Source organism: Maniola jurtina, chromosome 1 (genome assembly GCF_905333055.1).
Source record: "Maniola jurtina chromosome 1, ilManJurt1.1, whole genome shotgun sequence".
NCBI classification, from domain to species: Eukaryota; Metazoa; Arthropoda; class Insecta; order Lepidoptera; family Nymphalidae; genus Maniola; species Maniola jurtina.
In genome coordinates, this window is record NC_060029.1 from 14,996,306 (window position 1) to 15,016,846 (window position 20,541).

The 20,541-nt window shown below is 35.4% G+C and overlaps 1 protein-coding gene and 1 long non-coding RNA gene across 10 annotated transcripts in view; one reads left to right on the forward strand and one right to left on the reverse strand.

Moving 5' to 3' along the window:
- LOC123867647 (GTPase-activating protein skywalker) overlaps nucleotides 1-20,541 on the reverse strand; it is a 116,022-nt gene that overhangs the window by 61,089 nt on the left and 34,392 nt on the right. For all 9 annotated transcript variants that reach the window (XR_006796471.1, XM_045909830.1, XM_045909804.1 and 6 more), the window contains exon 4: nucleotides 2,122-2,326. Coding sequence is in view for 8 of the 9 variants with exons in the window: in XM_045909830.1 (XP_045765786.1) it covers nucleotides 2,122-2,326 (205 nt within the window). In the remaining variant the exon portion in view is untranslated. The remainder of the gene's footprint in view (nucleotides 1-2,121; nucleotides 2,327-20,541) is intronic.
- Nucleotides 10,815-15,910, forward strand: LOC123867712. Its single transcript, XR_006796480.1, has 3 exons — nucleotides 10,815-11,137; nucleotides 13,373-13,379; nucleotides 15,900-15,910. It is a non-coding gene; the product is annotated as an uncharacterized LOC123867712 (long non-coding RNA).

Sequence of the window (20,541 nt, forward strand, 5' to 3'; positions counted from 1 at the left end):
GCATAAGTCTCCTCTCAGAATGAGAAGCTACCACACTGGCCAAGCACGTATTGGCAGACCTCACGCACCTTTGAGGGAGCATTATGGCCAACTCTCAAGCATGCAGGTTTCCTGACGGTGTTTTCCTTCACCACTTCGTTGTCTGTCTGTGTGTCCGTCTGTCGCATCTTTCAAGAGAATCAAAACTTATAAATTGGGTACTTCCCGTTTACCTAGAATCATGAAAGGCAGGTAGCAATATCTTATAGCCCAAGCACTCTATTCCTGTGGCCCAAGTAAAGAGAAAAATCCGACAACTGAATTGTCATTACATAAAAAAAAACTTGCACGGAACTCTTCATGTGTGAGGCAGACTCGCACTTGACCGGTTTTTGAAAGTTATGTCAAATAAAAATTTGACATGCAATAACAAACAAAATAAAATACAAGCCACTTTATTCCTTATTTCATCGGGTGAAAGTCGATTTCAATTTAATCGTATATCTTAAAAAGCGATATATTATACGACTACGTAAAATGGGTACATTTTTAAAGCAACGACATGTTAGAAACAGATATTTCGTTTTGGTCGTGTTAAACTATAAGTGAATACTTTATGAGTCATTCAGATAATTCTTGATTTAGTGATGTTCGGTCAAAAATATTTCATGGAACGTATAATTAACATAACATTGATGTTACTTTTGAAGAGATATTAGCTGCCTTATTGGATTTATATTATTATAGAAATTGGGTCTTAGAATGGCACAAATAAACGGTAATTTATAAATAAAAGTTTAAAAAGCGTGAAATAAAAATTAAATTAAAAATTTAAAAAACCCCCGACACATAAACCTCTAAAAAGTAAAAAAATAATAGGTAAGTATGTATGGGCCCTTTAAGAATAGTATAAATAGTAAAGTTTTTATCCAAGCGCTCGTTGCGTCGGGGGACCGCTAAAGTTAACAAAAAATATTCTTTCTACAACAGATGACTTTCATAGTTTATGATAGGTAGCGGTCCCCTGGCGCAACGAGCGCTTGGATAAAAACTTTACTATTTATACTATTCTTAAAGGGCCCATACATACTTACCTATTATTTTTTTACTTTTTAGAGGTTTATGTGTCGGGGGTTTTTTAAATTTTTAATTTAATTTTTATAAAATAGTGTACTTAACGAGACTTAAAAACTGTGAGATTTAATAGTAACCACTAATGTGCGATTTTATAGAAGTTGCCAACTATGAAAACAAACTTGTTATCTCGGAATTTGTGATTCACATTTTCTCTATGAACAATTTTATTATTAAGGCAAAGAGCACTTGCAGAAGATGCCATCTGATCTGAAAAACGTTCCATTCCAACCCACAATCAAGTCAAAATTAAGATGACTGATTACCAGTCATCTCAAACTGATTACCAGTTGGGTGATTATGATGAAGTATCATGTCACAACTCGCATCACAAAAGAAATATTCTGAAATTATCCTGGATATTTCTTTTGCGATGCGATATGTAATTGTACCTACCCTAAACGCCCAGCTGATATAAATCTCAATGTGGACTTGGCTGTGGGATGAAACGTAGTTCAGAAAATACGTCCAATATTATAATCCGCCATTTTTTTTTTAAATAATGAAATGGGCTTGCGCTTGGCTGCAATCACACCAAGCAGGATTTGATGCAGCCTTATGTGAAGCGCGCCTGCCCAAAAAGTACCTATTCACTCTTCTTTTATGAACCCTTAATTTCTCTTTCTAAAGACTAATTTATGAGCCTGCTTGCGTTTACTGCTAGACCAACAAAGGCCACCGTCCGGCCCTTGCGGGTTAGATGGTACCCGAGGCAGTGGGTGGCCTCCACGAACGGCGGGAGCATGATTGGTTTATTGTTTTTTTTTCTCTCTCGTCTGGCTTTTCAAAGATTAGCCAATGTCAAGTTTGTAGTTATTTGTAACAAGTTAGGGAAACTATACAAGTATGGACCCCGTCTGTGCCGGCGCTCGCCGACACACGCACGGCACCCCCTTAGAGCGCTTTCCAGTGAGTTTTAACAAAAAAAAAAACACTCCATAAAGGCAGAGCACGCCCGCCAGCTAACACCAACACAGACGAAGTCCCCTGGTTTATTGTTAGACTTACCAGGCATGAAGTGTAGTAGAGCAGCGGTGATGGGATAGAGACTGGGGCTGTACGTGATGTCGGGACAGGCGTAGCCGAGCACGGAGACGACGCGGTCGGCCACCGCCCGGCCCTTGCGGGTCAGGTGGTACCCGAGGCAGTGGGTCGCCTCCACGAACGGCGGGAGCATGATTGGCTTATCCGGCAGCTCCACCGTGCCGAATACCTGCAACGAGATAATTGGATGATGTTAGTTATGTCACGGAAACGATTTGTCGTCTTGTTTGTAGCATCATTGGTAATGTAGGTAAACAGCGTGGCTAATTCTATTGTCCACAATCTCTAAATTGAACTGAATTGGAAGCTATAAATCTGCAGAGGGCATTATGAAAACGATAGCAATACATTAGAACTTACGTTGTTTAAGAGATTGTGTACAACTGAATTAGCCACAATACGGGATTTGCCTATGTCAAAAATAAATAAAATTATTTCTCAGTGATTATTAAATAGAGGGTCTTCCAAAATACGTAAAATCTACGTCCTTTGTTAGTTTTAAGTGTAAAAACCATTTTAAATTAACGGTTAACCTAAAAAAGCACGTCAATTCATTGTGACGTCACTTATGCCAGTATTTCATAGAAGCTCGCATACTAAACGCGTGTTTTGACGTTTGATAAAAAGATACTGATTTGACTAGTTGTCAAACACCAGATATACAAAGTTTGTTTCATCGACGCTACATCGGGGTCTGGTCTAGTAATTGTTAAAAGGACATCAACTGATTGCGCAAATTGCAAGGATGACACACGATTAGATCTTGCATCGACAACGTGGTAGTTGTAAACAAGTGTAAATTAAAAATTTTCAACACCCCCGACCAGTGAAGGTTACAGTAACTAGAAAAGAGCTGATAACTTTCAAAAACTTGGAGTTTTCCAAACATTTTCCAAAACATCATTTTCAAATAAATAATAATGTATATCTAGGCAACGTCCATCTTGACAGCTTGACATTTGTCAATTGACTTAATATTAAGAACCTAACGGTTATCTAACCTTCTTTTCTACGAGAAAACTAGAAAAGAGCTGATAACTCTTAAACGGCTGAACCAATTTTTTTGGATTATAGCTAAGAACACTCTCGATCAAGCCACCTTTCAAACAAAAAAAACTAAATTAAAATCGGTTCATTCGTTTAGGCGCTACGATGCCACAGACAGATACACAGATACACAGATACACAGACACACAGATACACACGTCAAACTTATAACACCCCTCTTTTTTGGTCGGGGGTTAAAAAGAAGACTAAGTAGGTATTTTACACATCCAACATGGCTTTAAACGTAACGAAACGGAACGAAATGAACAGAAAATTTAAATTAATGTTTTTAATAAATGTTAGGACTTAATAAATGGCAAGATAACAAAATGTTATTAAACCTGCTAAATTATTTGAATGAATTTAACAACACAGACATAATCATTACATCCCTAATAATATTATAAATGCGAAAGTGTGTCTGTCTGTCTGTTCACGGCCCATCTGTTAAATCAATTTTGACGAGATTTGGTACATAGATTGCTTGATTGATCAGAAAGTTGTGACAATAATAAGAAAAAATGGACAGGGAAGCACTTACGAGTATCTCTATAAGAGATCTCTACCAAGATTTAGAAAAGGACTTAGAAGCTATAAATAGGACAGGACTTAATATTTCTATCTCTCAATAAATGTAACTACCGTTAAATTAATTTAGATGAAATTAAAATTACTTATCATGATGTTAAACGTAACATGAAGTAGCATAGTAGAGACGCTTATATCTTACGATGCAGGCATTTTATCTTGCGGTAATCACTAATCACAGGAGGTGGCTGAATGCAGGTTTCCTTTCGTCCGGTTATGTGAAAGATTGCCCATTAAACCTTAACAGGTTGTAGACTTTCCTAACACCTACGCTAATTACGCTAGGTTTCGACTATTTGAAACTAGATTCCAAGAATTTGAACAGGATGTGAAATTTAAGTACAGCATGAACATGTGACCTGGATACTTGCATCTAGTTAAAGTAATTTATTTTAAAACGCTCTATCTGAACATGAAAAGGTAATTTTATTGGTAATATTACTGTAATGGTAAATATTATAATGTTGTTTCTTCTCGGAGCAGAGCGTGTATGGACCCTCATAGTTTTAGTTTTTAAGTTGATGAATCTTGAATATAACTATCTTCATCACCTCAATTTATGTCCTAGATACTTAATCCTGTTATAAAGAGTGCGAACTTTGTGAGTTTGTGTGTATGTGGAAGGTAATCTCCGGAACCACTGCACTATTTGAAAAATTCTTCACCGCTTTAAAGGAAGATTATTCCAGATGGACATAGACTATAATATTATGTATATTAACCCTAGGTCAAGTGGAGGCGGGCCGCTAGTAAATTAATACCATTAATATTAAGTACTTTTTTAACTGCACTATTATATGCACTTTTTTAACTTTGACTTTGGTAACGGCAAAAGCAATTTAAAACAAATATTCCAATTAAGCTGTATCATAATATATCATACAGTGGAATCTTCTTCGCAATATGACCTAGAAAACATTATGTGATAACAAAATTGTTCGTCGACCTAGAATGTCGAGAACATTCTACCCGATGTTTGACTAGGATTTTCTTATTATGCTGAGCTAGACAGATTTAGATAATATCGCTAACCCATTCTCTAAGACGAAATGAAGCCAAAACGGTCCTATTTATGTCATACAAGGAACCAAAAGCCTAATTTGCTGTAATCCGCTGAAACCGACAAAATTGTATGCAGCATGCGTTATGCACCGTCCGCCTTAACACTGCTAAAAATTTAAATATACATCTAAATCATTTCAGGCATTTACAATTGGAATAAAGAAACTCACTTTTTGGGCAACCGTGTAAAACTGAGGATGGAATTGAAATTAAATTGAAATAAACCATTATACAAGTGTAAATTAAAAATTTTCAACACCCCCGACAAGTGAAGGTTACAGTAACTAGAAAAGAGCTGACAAATTTCCAACGGCTGAACTGAACCGCTTTTCTTGGACTATTCCGCGCCTACGATCCAAAGTATCTGAGTTTTCCAAAACATCATTTTCAAATAAATAATTATGTATATCTAGGCAACGTCCATCTTGACAGCTTGACATTTGTCAATTGACACTTGAATATTATGAACCTAAGGGTTATCTAACCTTCTTTTCTACAAGAAAACTAGAAAAGAGCTGATAACTCTTAAACGGCTGAACCAATTTTTTTGGATTATAGCTAAGAACACTCTCGATCAACCTTTCAAACAAAAAAAAGTAAATTAAAATCGGTTCATTCGTTTAGGCGCTACGATGCCACAGACAGATACACAGATACACAGACACACAGATACACAGATACACACGTCAAACTTATAACACCCCTCTTTTTGGGTCGGGGGTTAAAAAGAATCACAAAGTAAAATATTACACAAAAAAAATAGTAGTACAATTTGGCAGTCTTAGGATACACTTAGGATGTATTTTTTCGTAAATCGTGCCATGGTATCATAGTCGTGAATTGGTTAAGTAAATACATTCAAATCAGTTATCCAATCTGTGGCTGACATATTCGCAAGTCGACTCGTGATTATTCACTTTGCGGGCAAGGCCGTTTTGGTCCGCTCCTATAAATTATACATTTCTGTCTTGAAACCGTACCTACGCATAAAGTGGCAACGGCCATTTGACATATAAATGGTATCTTTATTGCAGCTAAAGAGACACAACTGGGCAATATTGCTTTATCGAACAACTAAGCGAAACGAAATGACTGTATATGTATAAACTTTTTGTAATAAATAGCTTGGTGTAAAGATAAGTACTGAATACAATTTCTACGGCTGAATATCTCTGATCAAACAAAAGAAGTAGGACAAAATAACACAACTGAATGACACGTTAGATTATAAACAAACAACTACCTAAGTAACCTATAGAACTACATAAATAAATATTTATTACATACATGATTCACAATATTTTGGCGTCTATCTCTAGATCAACTAAGTATAAAATGTAGTGGCCCTTGAATTATGCCGAGATATAATAGGGGTACAAATAAAATGTACAATTAATTCCTGAAAAGGATAAATGTAAAACTCGTTGCATATAGTATACAAGTGTAAATTAAAAATTTATAACGCCCCCGACAAGTGAAGGTTACAGTAACTGGAAAAGAGCTGATAACATTCAAACGGCTGAACCAATTTTCTTGGATTATAGCTAAGAACACTCTCGATCAAGCCACCTTTCAAACAAAAAAACTAAATTAAAATCGGTTCATTAGTTTAGGCGCTACGGTGCCACAGACAGATACACAGATACACAGATACACAGACACACAGATACACATGTCAAACTTATAACACCCCTCTTTTTGGGTCGGGGGTTAAAAACTATAGACAATCTCTTTACTGAACTGTAGATTTATAGCAATTTTCCATTTATTGTCCCCGATTTTTTCACAGCGCCGAATATACAATTCACTAACACTATAACTATAAAGGTGTATCGGTGTAAAAAAACACCTTATCAATGTTATCAGTGCAAAGAGAGAGAATGCGAAGGAAAAATATAACAGCAACAGACCAGTCTTAAAGGATTATTATCGCAGACGCATTAGCTGTACAAACAGAAGCTAAGATCAATATTTTGGTAAGCACGATAAGAAAAACGTATTTCAGTCAACAGGTTCAGTTAATAGAGGTATAGGTATTAATCATGAAAACTTTCAAGAGATACACTTTGTTTTGAATTAAATAAATCGAAGAATTCGTAGCCATAAACAGAAAACCAAATTTAAACACAACAAAGGTGAAAGGTGAACAAAATGATGAACAGAAATCATCACTAAACCAGTAATGTAATTTAAAATATTTACACGCTTCATTTATCGTGAAGCGATGATCTATATGAAAAATCATTATACCAACAATGAACCGTCCAATTCTGCTTTCACAGGGATTACCAAACGTGGTTAATCCAATGAGAAAATCGTCGATTGCTAAAGATAATAGGGATAAATATACAGCAAACGTCTAGACAACGCATTTGCAGACAGGATGTGTGTCAATCAATCCGACTTGTGGATACATATAGACAAACAACCTTTATTGAAATATATTATACGGGTTTAAATTACAACTTCCTTTCAATACTCTGTAATATGACTGTAAATATAAGTGTTTAATACAAGTGATTGAATAATTATCATATTTAACTTTAAAAAAATCACAAGCTTTGTGATTGTGTAATGGGTTCGATGAACGTAAAGTCTCGACACAGATAAAAAAGTTCCTTTATGTTGATCGCATATTCTGGATAAACGGTGAACACTGAACGCCGCAAGAAAGTACCGTACGCGCCTAACGCAACGCATTTTCCAGTTCCGATGATGCAAATGATGTCGAATTTTTAGGGTTAAAATGCGGAGGACCTGAGAAGCATAAGTTGTGCTAAAGCCAAAATTCAGATGACACTGTGATATCGAACGTACGCCAGTCTTAGGAGCGCAAAATACATTGGTGATTTGTGTGCCATCAATTGCGACGCTGATGCCTGATAGCATCGCAGTACGAATAGGACGCGCGACCCCGGCATCAGTGAAGGAGGAATTCGGGTTTAAAGTATAATTGATGAATTGACAGGCGGAGTTGAAGACGCCACAAATGTACAAATAAATTCTGATATATTTTTCTACTATTTTTAGTCTCGATGTTCTCGGGAATTTCCATCAAACTAAATGTGCGATCGATGGCAAAAATGCCGAAATCTGGCCCAAAGCCCAAGAATGTCTGCCAAAATTTGCAACGCTTTGCTGATAGAAAATGTACGAGAAAGTTTTCTCACACTGGTGATGCTTGAGCTGTAGCAGCAACAGTATTCATTTGTTGCATGCAAATTGCAGGAGTACTGCTGACGTAGATGACGAATGGCTCATTCGTTGCATTTGGTGCATAAGTATGGTTTTTGCGGAGTGTGCGGTTCGCTTCATAATCGTAATGTGCGACCAGAACTGGACAGTCACGTGTTACGCAAAGAAGGAGCAACGACCGAAAGTGTAATTTGTAAATAAATACATAAAGATAAATAACATAAATACAACCAATAACCATTTGTCACGGCGACAGACTAAAACCAGGTTGTTCGAAGACGACAATTATTGAGCTAAATATAGCTGTCAACGGAGCTCGTTGGTACGCGAAAATTGTGATAGGATTACGAAAAAAGATGTATCTAATTGCGCGGTAAGCAATTTCAGAGGAATGTAAAGTACCTACTACACGCTATCGTTAAGATAATGCCAACAGGAAAAAGTAACATCCGTGATGATCTGTGATGCTCAACAATTTGAACAAACTGGTATTTGTATGATCAGTAGCGCGCCTAGTAAAAGATTTCAACTTATTTGATAGTATAAAGTAATAACAACTGAGAGACTCCTTACTGTCCAAATTCAATATCATATTATGTTTTAAAAATTTGTAAACCCTTGAGCTCGTAAGTTTGAAACTAACTATATTTTAACGGATTTCGGGCAAACCATATTAACCAAAACACAGATAACACTAGACGTAGGGATCTATAAGATGTCATTGGGTCTGGCTGGTTATTAATACTCAAATGAAATCTAAGCTACGTTTGTTCTAGTTTTCTCCTAAACTGTTCTTAATATTCAACACAAATAAAGCAAATTTTTATTTTTTTGAATTTGATGATCAATACTTAACTTAGCGACGGAACTAGGAAGAATAATGATTTCGTGATCTTTGATTATGTAATATTAAATATTAATGAACACAGCGTAGTGTTAATACAGAATTACGCAAACGTCAATTTAAATAAAGCACGTCATCTTATCAACATAGTCCGATAGAAACATACGAGTGACACCTTAATATAACGTGTGACATAGAATAACCACCTGTTTTGCAAGTTTTTATGATTAGCTCGGTATCCGTGCGGAAAACACAAGCTCTCATCATTCCGTTAGATCGCGTGTAGTGAATGCCACGCCCCCGAACCCGCTCAGAGAATAACGTGATATTATGTATAACTAACCACGTAGAGATGACACAGACTTAAAGCAATTTGCCCTGACTGGTTACTCTTGTCAACTTCCAGTCAAGCTATTGGGATTTTATAAATACATAAATGTTTATTCTTTCTTTCTTTTATTCATTCATTATAAAAATCTCAATCATTGTTGTAATTGGCTGAATTTGTGGTATCTTTGCTCGAACAATGCATTATAGCAAATAGCGACTGAGTTGCAGGTGTTTGCAATCGTCTATTATAGCTTTTATGCTCGAGCCATATTAAGGTTAACGTCAATGCCCAGCAACGCCATAATTATGGCGATAATTCCGCCGAAAATCCGCGCGTTAGATTGAGTGACCACACTTGTTCAAGGTTAACGTCTAATGCCAATTGGATTGGGGTTAAAATCGTCTAACGCCAAACGGCAATGTGAATGCCAAAACTACCGCGGGAGGGCTCTCTACCATCTACCTACATACACTGCATCTAGGTAAACCTTTTTAACTTCATTATAGTTAATGAACGTTCTATTTCTTGATCCTTTAGATATTTATCGATGAATGGGTACCTACCTAAGTACGTGATACACTAGAGAGAAAAAAACTGGCATTCATTTATTCGCGAAGCCGCGCGCGCCGCTTGCACGCCACACCCTCTGCGAGCGCGCAATGTCCTTCACGCCCAAGGCCGCCTACACACTGTTTACATACCGGTATTAGGGTTGCCCCGCGTAGATTTTTTTTTGTTTATTTCTCTCGGTTTCTTTGCTTTCGGAGTTTGATTATTTTACATAGGTTTAGCCTTAAACATTAAAGCACTTCAAGAATCTAAATATTTTATGAACGACTAAATGTTTTTTAAAGAAATCCAACCTATAATTTTTGAAGTTATTCTTTCTCAATTTGACAATGACAACCCTATAGAATTTGCAAGATTTTATATCCACATCTTCACGAAACCAGTTAGGAGACATAATTGATACTTGAAACCAATTAAAAATGAGTTTTGTAGATCTAAAGCATGCGCACAAAAACTAAGCGGCTGTGTCTTATCTGTCTTATCTAAGATCTCAACTTCTCTACAATTTACAGTTATTAAATTTATCATAATAAAAACTAGCTTATGCCCGCAACTTCGTCCGCGTGGACTACACAAGTTTCAAACCACTATTTTACAAACGGCGCAAAATTTTCAAAAATACTTTCTTTGCGGATGTCTACGTCATTAAAACTATCTGCCAACAGCCCGAACCGTCTAGTAGTTAAAGCTGTGCGCTGACACATCAGTCAGTCAGTCACCTTTTCTTTTTATATATTTAAATAACAAGGTAGGTAGGAAACATGTCAGTGGTTGGCACAAAAAATTAAGAAATGTCCCCAATTGTTTTCTGGATTTAACTCAACCATCGTCCATTACCAAAAGAATTTTATTATTAAAGTAGGTACAATTAAATTAGTATTTATCTCAACGCTCAACTTTTAAATAAAATAGCACGTTTTCCTGTTTCAATTCTCCGTTATTAATAAGAGTACGACTTTTGTATTCAATAAATTGAATCTTATCTTCAATGTTATAAGCGGAACCGGTCCAAACAATTTTAAGAGCCCCCGCAGACTTACAATTGCAAGTTGGGCAACTAAATCGCAGAGTATACAAATAAGCACAGTGACTTATGACATCCCGCACATCTTATCCAACTAAATTGTTCAACTAAATAATTGGACATCGATTGTATCAGAATCGAAATTCCCTTCCGATTACGCACAATTAAAAAGTTGTCCAACTATTGGCCGACAGCTTATTAGCACGGGGACTCTATACAAGCTCGCAGACTATCCAACTTAGTTGGTCAGTCGCACGGCAAGATGCAAGGGGACGTTACGCGCGCGCGTGATTTCCCCGCGCCCGGACCATCGACGACGGTCACGACAACGGTCACCCGATCTTTCATTGCAAACGATAAAGTAGAACAGCTTATAGATGAGGTGCAAAAAAGACCAGCGCTGTACAAAAAAGACTTAAAACAAGCTTATCAAAATAAGGAATACTCATTCTGTAGTACGAAAATTTATCTGGATAACATCTCAGTTTAGAATGCAAGATAATGATGTTGCCCATGTTCTAATCTATCACTTAATACAGGATGAACCCAAAAAGTTCTCTTTGGTCTTCTTTTCATTAATATGGGAATGAGAGCTTTTTTTCCGCATTTTCACGCACGCGTCACCGCGCTAGCAACACTGTCACTGCCTAAATCAATTTAGTCTGCGTTAGTCTGCGTCTAACAACCAATACAATATAGTTGGCCGATTAAATTGTGAAAGTTCGCGACTTCGTTGTTCGATAGTCGCTCAACTTGAAATTGTAGGTCTGCGGTGGCTCTAAGTGAATGCAAATCTATCATCCGATTCTTGGCAATTGTTCCAACAGAGTTTCGATAACGGTATACATAGACGCAAAAACCAATATAAACATAGTGTAGTGTGTGTTTCTACATTTACACTTCGGAGTGACGACTGATGAACCCACTAATTCGATAGTTCTAGAATACACCAATGAACTTTAAGTTATTAGAATGATTCACGAACGTAATCTTAGTGGAACACAATATTACGTAAATATAATTATGGAACGATATCACAATAGTACCTATTGATTGCTATCTTGAAATTGACGAAGCGTGACGATGAAGACAACATGTTTAATATCAAAGCAAGTTATGCTTTACAGACAAGACAAGGAAAACATTTTTCTGAACACAATTAAGTACGTACTAATTTTGAATTAATTTAAGGAATCATAAAAACTTACACAACATATTAAATTCTAAATTCACGAAATAAAACTGATTTATTTAAGAAATAAGGAGTCAGTAAAACGAGATTTACATACTCATGTAAATAATGTTTTCTTACAATAGAAATCAGCTTTCAGACATTTCATAGTTGCAAATGCATTCAACCTTGATGTCGGATAAGAACGGAGCTCTATTAAGTGGCTCTCAACGCACGCTACTGATAATGGCTTTGATCTGGATGAACATACATTATAAATCTTACGATTGTAACATCATAACAATAAACATGCATCGAAAATAGAATTGAGTAATGTTGAATTTTGAAACTATATTCATATTATTAGGTATAACATTCTGAATTGTGATATTACAAAAATCTTTTTAAATAATAATTTACTCAAAATTCAAACGATACCAAAGTGATTAAAAATATAAGAATGAACGAGATAAATCACGTCTTAAAGTTAAAAACCAACACAAAAATTTGAAAAACACAATTAGACCAACAATGGTACAATTATTAGACAAATTTTTGAATACGAGCAATAAGATTGATGTTAATTGCCAACCTCGAGATTTTTAATACTACTTACGATGGTTAGTAATAAAACTAATCAGATTCCCAACTCCGTGATGATATGTAGGATTAAAACATAGTCCAACAGTTTAGTTTATGTACTATAATTTAGTTCAATGGTCTTGGTACAGTTAGCTGTGTATGTTATTGAAGATAAACTCTATCATTTGGAACGGAATTTTTAAAATAACAAGTGTAAATTAAAAATTTTCAACACCCCCGACAAATCATTTTCAAATAAATAATTATGTAGGCAACGTCCATCTTGACAACTTGACATTTGTCAATTGACACTTGAATATTATGAACCTAAGGGTTATATCTAACCTTCTTTTCTACAAGAAAACTAGAAAATAGCTGATAACTTTTAAACGGCTGAACCAATTTTTTTGGATTATAGCTAAGAACACTCTCGATCAAGCCACCTTTCAAACAAAAAAAAGTAAATTAAAATCGGTTCATTCGTTTAGGCGCTACGATGCCACAGACAGATACACAGATACACACGTCAAACTTATAACACCCCTCTTTTTGGGTCGGGGGTTAAAAAATAGCTACGACAGGGACTATAGATTTTAAAGGCTAAAATAGAAAAAGACGAACAACAGTAAACTTGATATTATACTAATATTGAAAAAACACAAGTGGTAAATGAAAATGTCATATATATTTCAATTTGGGGTAATCAAATTTTCCGTCTAGACTAAGCTTTGAAAAAGAGCTAGATCAGATAAATTAGTTCGCCAATTCAAATGAGCAGATAGATGACAGTACAATGAGCAGTTGAATTGTGTGCCACGTGATCCGAGTCGGATTACTGGGGCACTGTAGAGTGTAGACAATAAGCACGTGGGCAGCGCTAAGGCCCTAATTAATGCGGGCACAACCTCGACGCGACCTCTTGGCATAAGCAATCAAGAACTAATTGAATAAAGTGGACCGACTTTACCAAATTGCAAATGTGATATGCTCTGTGGTTTTAAATACTTAAACATAAACGTTGCACTTAAGAAGTTAGGGTTCACAGTTTTGGCTGTTACATATGCTAATGACACGAAATTCTATACTTACTTGCTGTGCCGGAGTTCCAGACACAGGCACAGCAAGTAAAATAAATAAACTGAAATAAATGCGCAGGGATGCCATGACATCCCAAAACCCATGTGATCAAATCTGATGCCGATTGTACTAGCTGAATAAATAAATACATTGCCAACGATATACTCTCTCTTGTGGATAAGATTGATGATACTATTTTGGGCTGGCCGAATACACAAACCGGATTCCTTCGAAAATAACTTTTGTTTTACCCTCGCACTGTAAAGTGCTGTAAATCTTTCGTGGACGCAAGTCGATTTTGAATAAGTTTAGAGTTTTAGGTTAGGTAGACTTTAATTGTAGGCATAAATATACGTACTTAGGTCACTTTAATCTATAACACTGTCCGTAAAGATTATTTTTTAATTTTTCCTGATCAAAAACTTTATTACGTTCGGACATAATATAACATAAGTCACAACAGACTAGTCATGTAGATACGAGTAAGATATTCTCAATTTTAGAAGCAGAAATTTTCAAATAATAACTTTCAAGAAAATAACCTTAGAAACTGATTGAAAATGATCAAAAAACCCATACTAAAAACCACACTAGTTACTATCGTTAGATAACCTAATAAGCAAAGAAAGATTACAAATAAGATACTCTGAAACTAATTAAGTAAAATTTATTGTAAAAAATAAATTAAAACCGTGAAAGAAATAAACATAAATATAATTAGTAGTGTAGGTTTTTCAACGAGTAAAATCATGAGTGACAGTTGAATAAGTGGCTTGACGAGGTACAGTAGCAACCACAAGGTCTCACTATAATTTACATAAACAAAGGTGTAGCGATAGATGTACGTAGTTGGGACACCACGTGGTATCATGAATCCCGGTCGAGTATGAAATATTAGAAAAATATGAAAGTTGAAAGAACAAAATTAATAACTAATTAGTGTACCAAGCAATAATGAGTGAGTATGAAATATTAGGAATGAAGTTAGCGCAAATAAATTAATTGCCTTAGATACGGCATTCGTCTATTATTGCGACTTTTTTAAATAATAAAGTACACCCAAACAGTGGTTAAAGAACTTTATTCTCAAAAGAAATTATACAAAAATGAAAAATTGTAGTAACAAATTTAAGCTAATTTTACCGAAAGATCACAGCGGTAGGTAAGCTGAAAAAAATATTTGAAATAATCCTTAAAAATATGTTCACGGTATCTAAATTCAAATCTCGACCCTGAGATTGGAGGAAAGAAAAGCTCCGTCAGACAGAACCGAACATCTGAAATCTACGTAGTTTAATTGAGAGTTCCTTTTATAGTTAACAAGACATCTTGATAAGACTGTAAGAAGTTCAAACGAGTATATGTCCCTAGAAGAGATTATGCCCAGCAGTGGGCGTATATCGGTTGATGAACAAGAACGTAAAATTTTCCACTCACCACTGTTCCAATCTGCACAATACATAAGAAAGGACAATTTCCGTATCAATCTAATAGCCGGGTGCGGTAAACAGTGCCGACCTGATAACCCGGGAGCCGGGCTTGTTTACCGCGCCTAGTTTGATTGATAATGTGATTAACTGCGATGCAACGGGAGAGGTTATCGTTATCATTAAAGTGTATAATGTGCACAATTCAAATAGAATTTATGCACTTTCTAAAGCTTCATTATCAATAATAATGAACTGTTGTCGACAGTGCAGATGGGATGGATTGGTTATAAAATTGTTTCTACTATTGATTGACGTTGAGGGAAATGGCGCAATGCAGTCGCAAACCCCAATTAGCAACCCCAAACACTGATTTACAGTTAAAGACAACTTTTGAAGATCTTCCTGATAAACCAATGAAACCCAATGGGTACTGCTACCCCAAAATATGATTACAATTGTGATAACTGATAAACAGCTAACCCTATGATCAAAAGACGCAATTTAAAAGTTAATTATAAAGGCGATGTAATACACTTCAGCATAAATGCCTTTTTCACGTGAATCCCTTAACAAAAGCACCCTTTACCGAGAAGATCCCATTATTATGTGGTCCTAAAAGAGATCAAAAGGATAATTGAATTAACTTACAAAAGAGACAATTTTATTCAGCCGAAATTGAAAACGGGTGTGTTATTGTAGCTCAAGTGATGGCACAAATATTCCCAATGGGATACTATAATACGTAAGAATATGGAATGCCTTTCCGACATCAGTTTTCCCCTCCAATTCAGTATGGGTACCTTCAAGTCAAGATTGTATAGGCATCTTCTTCTAAGGAAGCACGCTCCATCTTAGGCTGCATCATCAGCAAGCGTGATTGCAGCCAAGCGTTAGTCTAAATTAAAAAAAAAAAGAATAGCTCGACCCAATAAAGAGGCATGGGACGATATAATATCTCCATTACGCAATGATATCGGACGCGGATGTGAATGTTTGTACAGGGATGGGGCAATGATTGCACAATGCGAATATATTTGAATAAATTGTCTCTAGCGTCTGATCAATGGCTGCTTCCTCGGTTGTTGTTCGATGACTCAATCTAAATATATATGTATAACAAGTGTAAATTAAAAATTTTCAACACCCCCGACAAATCATTTTCAAATAAATAATTTATATATATCTAGGCAACGTCCATCTCGACAGCTTGACATTTGTCAATTGACAATTGACACTTGAATATTATGAGCCTAAGGGTTATCAAACCTTCTTTTCTACAAGAAAACTAGAAAATAGCTGATAACTTTTAAACGGCTGAACTAATTTTTTTGGATTATAGCTAAGAACACTCTCGATCAAGCCACCTTTCAAACAAAAAAAAGTAAATTAAAATCGGTTCATTCGTTTAGGCGCTACGATGCCACAGACAGATACACAGATACACAGATACACAGACACACAGATACACAGATACATACGTCAAACTTATAGCACCCCTCTTTTTGGGTCGGGGGTTAAAAAGGAAAAGATGACTGACTGCTGATCTATCAACGCATAGCTACTAGACGGATCGGGCAAATACATGCAGATAGCTATTATGACGAAGATATCCGCTAAGAAAGGATATTTGAAAATTTAATCCCTAAGGGGGTTAAGATAGGGAATTGGTGTAGTGCACGCGAACGAAGTCGCGGGTGTAAGCTAGTAAGATATATTTTAATTTAATTCACTTTTATAGACAACTATAAACTACAGTGACGTTTAGTAAATTCTTTTAAACTTGAAGCTACCCAGAATATTCAGGCTGGGATCTAAGTATAGAGCGTACTTTGACTTTGCTCAGATTTAAGTTTCAGTTAAAACGAGACAGATTTATGTTTCTAACCCAAGTAAAGTAAGTCTGAGTAAAGTCAAAATATGCTATATAATTCTCAGCCTCATAGCATAGTAGTAGAGTAAGTATAATTTAGATGATAGATATGGAAATCACTTTGTATAATTAAGCATGTACATGAACCAAATGCAAAACAAGTAATAAATAGAATTTTATACAAAGTAAGAAATACATACGAGTATCAAATTGTAACCTACCTAAGTGAATAAAGAAGAAAACACCAAGAATAAAAGTTAGTCAAGAAAACGGTGTAGTGATTGCTAAAGTACAAAAAAATATGAATTTCAAGAAGTTACGAAGCAAAATTATGAAATAATAAGTAAACAAGGATAAAATATATCAGTAAAATAACAAGCTTATATAATAGTTATGCGATAACAAAACAATAATAATACGTAAACAATTCATTGCACGGCGGCGTTACGCTGAATTTTATAGATAAAACGCGTTTATTGCATTGTATGTGAAAGGAATGTCTTTGAAAACATTTAGATTAGGCCTTTGTAATTGAAATTTCAAGGTACGAGTATAACGTGAAACGTACAAGCGTAAGGTATGTAAGAAAAATAGATAAATGAACTGCAATGTCGCAAATGCGCTAACATAAATCTTTGTAGAGGATTTACATTGAAATTTATATTATGTTAAAGTTGAATAAAGTTGAAGTTAAAGCGCAGGATTGCAATCGTTTTCATGAAGACGCATTGCATCAACGCAAAACAATTAAAATCAAATCTTTGAAAAGAGCAACCACCGAGTTTCTCGCTGGTTCTTCTCGGTAGGAAAGGCATTCCGGACCAGTGATATGGATGATGTGCATTTGACGATTCAAAAGAACTTGTAAAAGTTTATTTGAATAAAATATTTCCATTCTATTCTACATGCCTACTTTGGAGTCTCTTATAAAACATTTGTAGCGATTTTTTCATCGACTGTTTCATATTTAATACAAAAACACTTTTATATAAGTTAAAAGAATGTCGCAGGTGGTAGAACATGGGCAATTTAAAGGACATAGAATTCAATTGACATAGAATCCAAAGAGAAAAATATAGAACTGTTAACTATCTAAGCAATTATATCATGTAATTAAATTATACCATGAACAGTTAACACGTGATACATAACACGTACATTGTACTAAGTATTGAGGTACAATAAAACATAAATCGACAGGACGACAAGGGAAATCACAACATCAACATGGTAGAAAAGGAAAAGCGTGGAAAAATAAGAAATGAGTGGTCCTTGGTTTACAAACAAACCAAAAATTATCTCATTAATGAACCTTCAACCTAACACGGTTTAATTGGCCGGAATGTGATTCACCAAAGTGCACGATCATGGCCTTGTACTGTTAACAAGTGTAAATTAAAAATTTATATCACCCCCGACGATCCAAAGTATCTGAGTTTTCCAAATCATCATTTTCAAATAAATAATTATGTATTTAGGCAACGTCCATCTTGACAGCTTGACATTTGTCTATTGACATAATATTATGAACCTAACGGTTATCTAACCTTCTTTTCTACAAGAAAACTAGAAAAGAGCTGATAACTCTTAAACGGCTGAACCAATTTTTTTAGATTATAGCTAAGAACACTCTCGATCAAGCCACCTTTCAAACAAAAAAAACTAAATTAAAATCGGTTCATTCGTTTAGGCGCTACGATGCCACAGACAGATACACAGATATACAGATACACAGATACTTACTTACTTATAACACCCCTCTTTTTGGGTCGGGGGTTAAAAATATAGGTTGTCTTGATTCAGTTCATCATTATCAAGCGATAGACGTGCACTGTTGGACATAGTCTCTTGTAGGGACAGCCATACACCAGTTTGCGCCGTTTGAATCCAGCAGCTTCCTGCCACTCGTTTGATGTCGACTGTCCATCTAGTAAGGGGTCTTCCAACGCCGAGGTTTTAACTAACTAACCAACTACGTCACCTGCCCATTGCCACTTTAGCTTCTCACCCCATTTAGCTCGTCGGTTACTCTGGTTCTTCTACGAACCGCTTCATTTCTGATTTTATTTTATTTTATTTTATTTTTATTTTATTTTATTCGACTAACCTACAACTTTTATAGATAAAATATTTACAAAAATATAATTGTTTATAGCTAAAAAGATACATAGTATAAACGTTAATAAAATTACTTAATTAAATTTGATCACGTAAAGAGAAACTCTACCTTTTTCTATTACCCGTTAAGTGACTCAGATCTTTTTATGAGACCCAACGCGACCATGTCTGCACTGATCGAAGACTGGTCTTCAAGCACTGAAGAAATTCAGCTCAATTCACTGTAAATATCCGTCTCAATAGCAAAACAATCAGAAATTTCATAACCAGAATTCGTATACAGAAACACTCAAAATAAGAGACTATAAGAGAGAAAAAATATTGGTAAAGGAGATGACAACAATTTGCATCAAAGCTTCAAAGGCCTTGACGCAAATACATATCTGTATTCTTTTCTTACTAAGAGATCTTTGTACTCTTTGAACTCGTGACTCTAAGCCTAGGATGATGCAGTGTTGGCGCAAAAAACCTTTAAGGTTGCAATGTAACCTTGTCTCTCCATGTGACAAGACAGTGCCTCGTTTGAGTCTCAAGATTTGGACTTGACACTGGTGTTTGTACATAGCTATCAAAGATGTATTCTATACAAAATTTCACCAAAAAACTTCACTAGATTTTACATTATGCACAAATAAGCAGGTGCAAATAGAGGAATTAAGTGCATGAAGTAACAGGGCTCTCGCCGTCACTCGTTTCCACTCGTTTCATACAATCGTAGTTCCAATTTCATTTGAATATTAAGCAACCAAAGTCCATGAAATTTCGCAGACATATTCTAGAAACTAATATCTGTGTCTGTGGTGTTTCAGATTTTTCTAAAATTATGTAGTTTTAAAATTACAGGGGCTCAAAGATTTGTACGTAAATTTTTAAGACCGCGTAACTTTGAAACCGAATATTTTAACAGAATTCTGGAAAACCACAGACATAGATATTAGTTTCTAGAATATGTCTGCAAAATTTCATGGACTTTTTTTGCTTAATATTCAAATGAAATTGGAACTACGATTGTATGAAACGAGTGACGGAGAGAGCCCTCTTAAATTTTTTCCATGAAATTGATGATAGGTATATTTTCCTTTTAATTTCAAATTACAACAATGTATAATTTTTCCTTTTCAAAATTCAGCTCTGTTTTACCTGTTGTCTAACAATTAAAGTTATTTGCGCCAACTCTTATCACAAACAGATTCATTTGCAATTCAAATCAACCTTGTTAGCCATTCGTCAATATGCCCGACAATGTTTATTGTATTACATGAGTTATCATGCTAGAACAAAGGCGCTTTATTTACGGTATGTTCCAGAACCACTTTTGCTAGGGCAGGTGCTCATATGCAGCTGCATAACGTCGTTTAAAGATAGATATGCTTGTACTTTAAGCTGATCACACATTTCAGCAAGCGTTTATGAGCCGCTGTCGACGCATTCTATATTACTTAGAATACAAGTGACTTCATCATCATCATGATCAA